Source organism: Psammomys obesus, unplaced genomic scaffold, assembly GCF_907164565.1.
Source record: "Psammomys obesus unplaced genomic scaffold, mPsaObe1.curated_primary_1811, whole genome shotgun sequence".
In the NCBI taxonomy this organism is placed as follows: Eukaryota; Metazoa; Chordata; class Mammalia; order Rodentia; family Muridae; genus Psammomys; species Psammomys obesus.
Genome location: NW_026596166.1, coordinates 16,253,452 through 16,255,373, shown reverse-complemented (window position 1 = coordinate 16,255,373; position 1,922 = coordinate 16,253,452). Strand labels below are relative to the sequence as shown.

Sequence of the window (1,922 nt, the reverse complement as noted above, 5' to 3'; positions counted from 1 at the left end):
CCTCAGTTGGTGGAGATGGAGCTTCTGCAGGGTTCTCCTCTGCTGGTGGAGGCAAAGTTTCTGCAGGGCTCTCCTCAGTTTGTGGAGGTGGACTTTCTGCAGGAGTCTCTTCTCCAGGGGCTTCCTCAGCTGGTAGAGCCTGAATTTCTGCAGAGGTTTCTTCTTCAGGTTCGTCTTCAGTTGGTGGAGGCAGAACTTCTTCTGCAGGAGGCACTTCTTTGAGAGCATCTTCTGTTGATGGAGGATGACCTGCTGCAAAGACCTCATCTGTAGGAAGTTCCTCATTTAGTAAAGGAACAACTTCTGCAGAGTCCTCTTCTACTGACTGCTTAGCTGGTGGTGACTGTAATCCATAAAGAACTTCACTATATGCATCATCAGATGGTGGAGGTTGCACATCACCAGGAGTAGGTTCTACACTACCCGAGGTTTCTTCACAGAGACTCTCAACTGCTGAAGCTTGAACATTCCCAAGCACCTCTTCTGTGAATGGAACCAGAACTTCAGTAGAAAGTTCTGAAGGAGCCACCTCAACATCTTCAGGATTCTGTTGATCGGAAGGCTCATGTGGAAGAGCCTCTTGCACTGAAAGGGAGCTCTGTACAGAATGAAGCTCAACACTTGATGGAGGCTGTATTTTCACAGCAACTTTCATAGTTGAAGTGGCTGTCTCAGCTGCAGAGATCTCTTCAAGTGGAGACGGTATGAAGCTAGGCATCTCCTCTGTAAGGAAGAGCATTGCTTTAGCTGTGGCTTCATCAGCTGGTAGGGCCTGAAATTCAGCAGAAATCTCCCCTTCAGTGAAAGACATCATGACATTAGAGACTTTTTCAGTTGACAGTACATCTATTTCAAGAGAAGCCTTTATTTCAACAGGTATTACTTCTTCCTTTGATTTACTCAAAGAGCTACCTGGCATAGACATGACAGTAATTTCTAACTCACTGAAGTAGGTCTGTTGTTCTTTGTCTGTTTTAGCTTTTGGGCAAATATTCACCACACTCCAGTCTCCAGTACAGCTGGTCTGCTGAGATCTGTCTGTAAGATGAGTGCAGGTTCTGCTTGTTGGAATCTCTGCATTTCGAACACTCAGTGGAAATTCTGGAGCTGTTTCTGGGTTTTCTTCAAGTGTAAGTGATTTATCAATGAATATGACTTCCAATTTTTCTTCAACAGCAGTGTCTGTCTGCAATGATTTGTCAGTCACTATCTGGCCACACTTTCTCTTCACCCAAGTTTTCTGAAGTTGAGAGGACAGTCTTACAGGCTCATATTCCTTTGCAGGATAGGTGCTTTTGCTTCCAGAAATATTATCAATACTGAAGGTACCTTTGGGGGCAGGAGGTTGTAGTACAGCCATGGGTTTCTTTTTTTCTGTTGCTTCAGTCTGCTGTGACTTATCTACCATTGGTTGGCTGGGTCGCCTTCTCCTTCTAATTTCTTGCTTCCCTAACGAGATAGGCTGTTCATCACTTTCTTCCATTTCTATGACCAACGATATCCAAATTTATCAGTCTTCAAATAATTAATCACTAAGAATCATAAATGTACCAGGTGGTTAAGTCTTTGGCTTCCTTCATTGAGTTTTTATATTGACCTCAGGAAAAATTTCATAAATTACTGCATTCTCTACTACATTCTTGTTGGATCCCATCATGTTCACTCTTCATCTTTCTTGTTTACTCTCTGTTAGAACAAATCTCAGTTTTAGAAGTTTCCCTCAAGGGTCTGTGACATCACAGCCACTTCTCCTTACAAAGTTCCGGAAGTTAATTCCCAGCAGTTTTAAACTTGGAGTGTTCACATGAGCAGTGGCTCAAAGCGAGGTGTCTACTTTAAAAAATCAAGTTGAAAGAAGTATTTCTTTCCCAAAGGAAAAACAATTTAACTCCATGAATGCCACTAATTGTTAAGATGATTCT

At 42.7% G+C, this 1,922-nt stretch overlaps 1 protein-coding gene across 1 annotated transcript in view; it reads right to left on the bottom strand.

Moving 5' to 3' along the window:
• Fscb (fibrous sheath CABYR binding protein) overlaps nt 1-1,483 on the bottom strand; it is a 2,523-nt gene extending 1,040 nt beyond the window's left edge. Inside the window, exon 1 of the mRNA XM_055595321.1 lies at nt 44-1,483. Within this exon, the coding sequence (XP_055451296.1) occupies nt 44-1,483 (1,440 nt within the window). The remainder of the gene's footprint in view (nt 1-43) is intronic.
• Between the last annotated feature and the right edge of the window lie 439 nt (nt 1,484-1,922).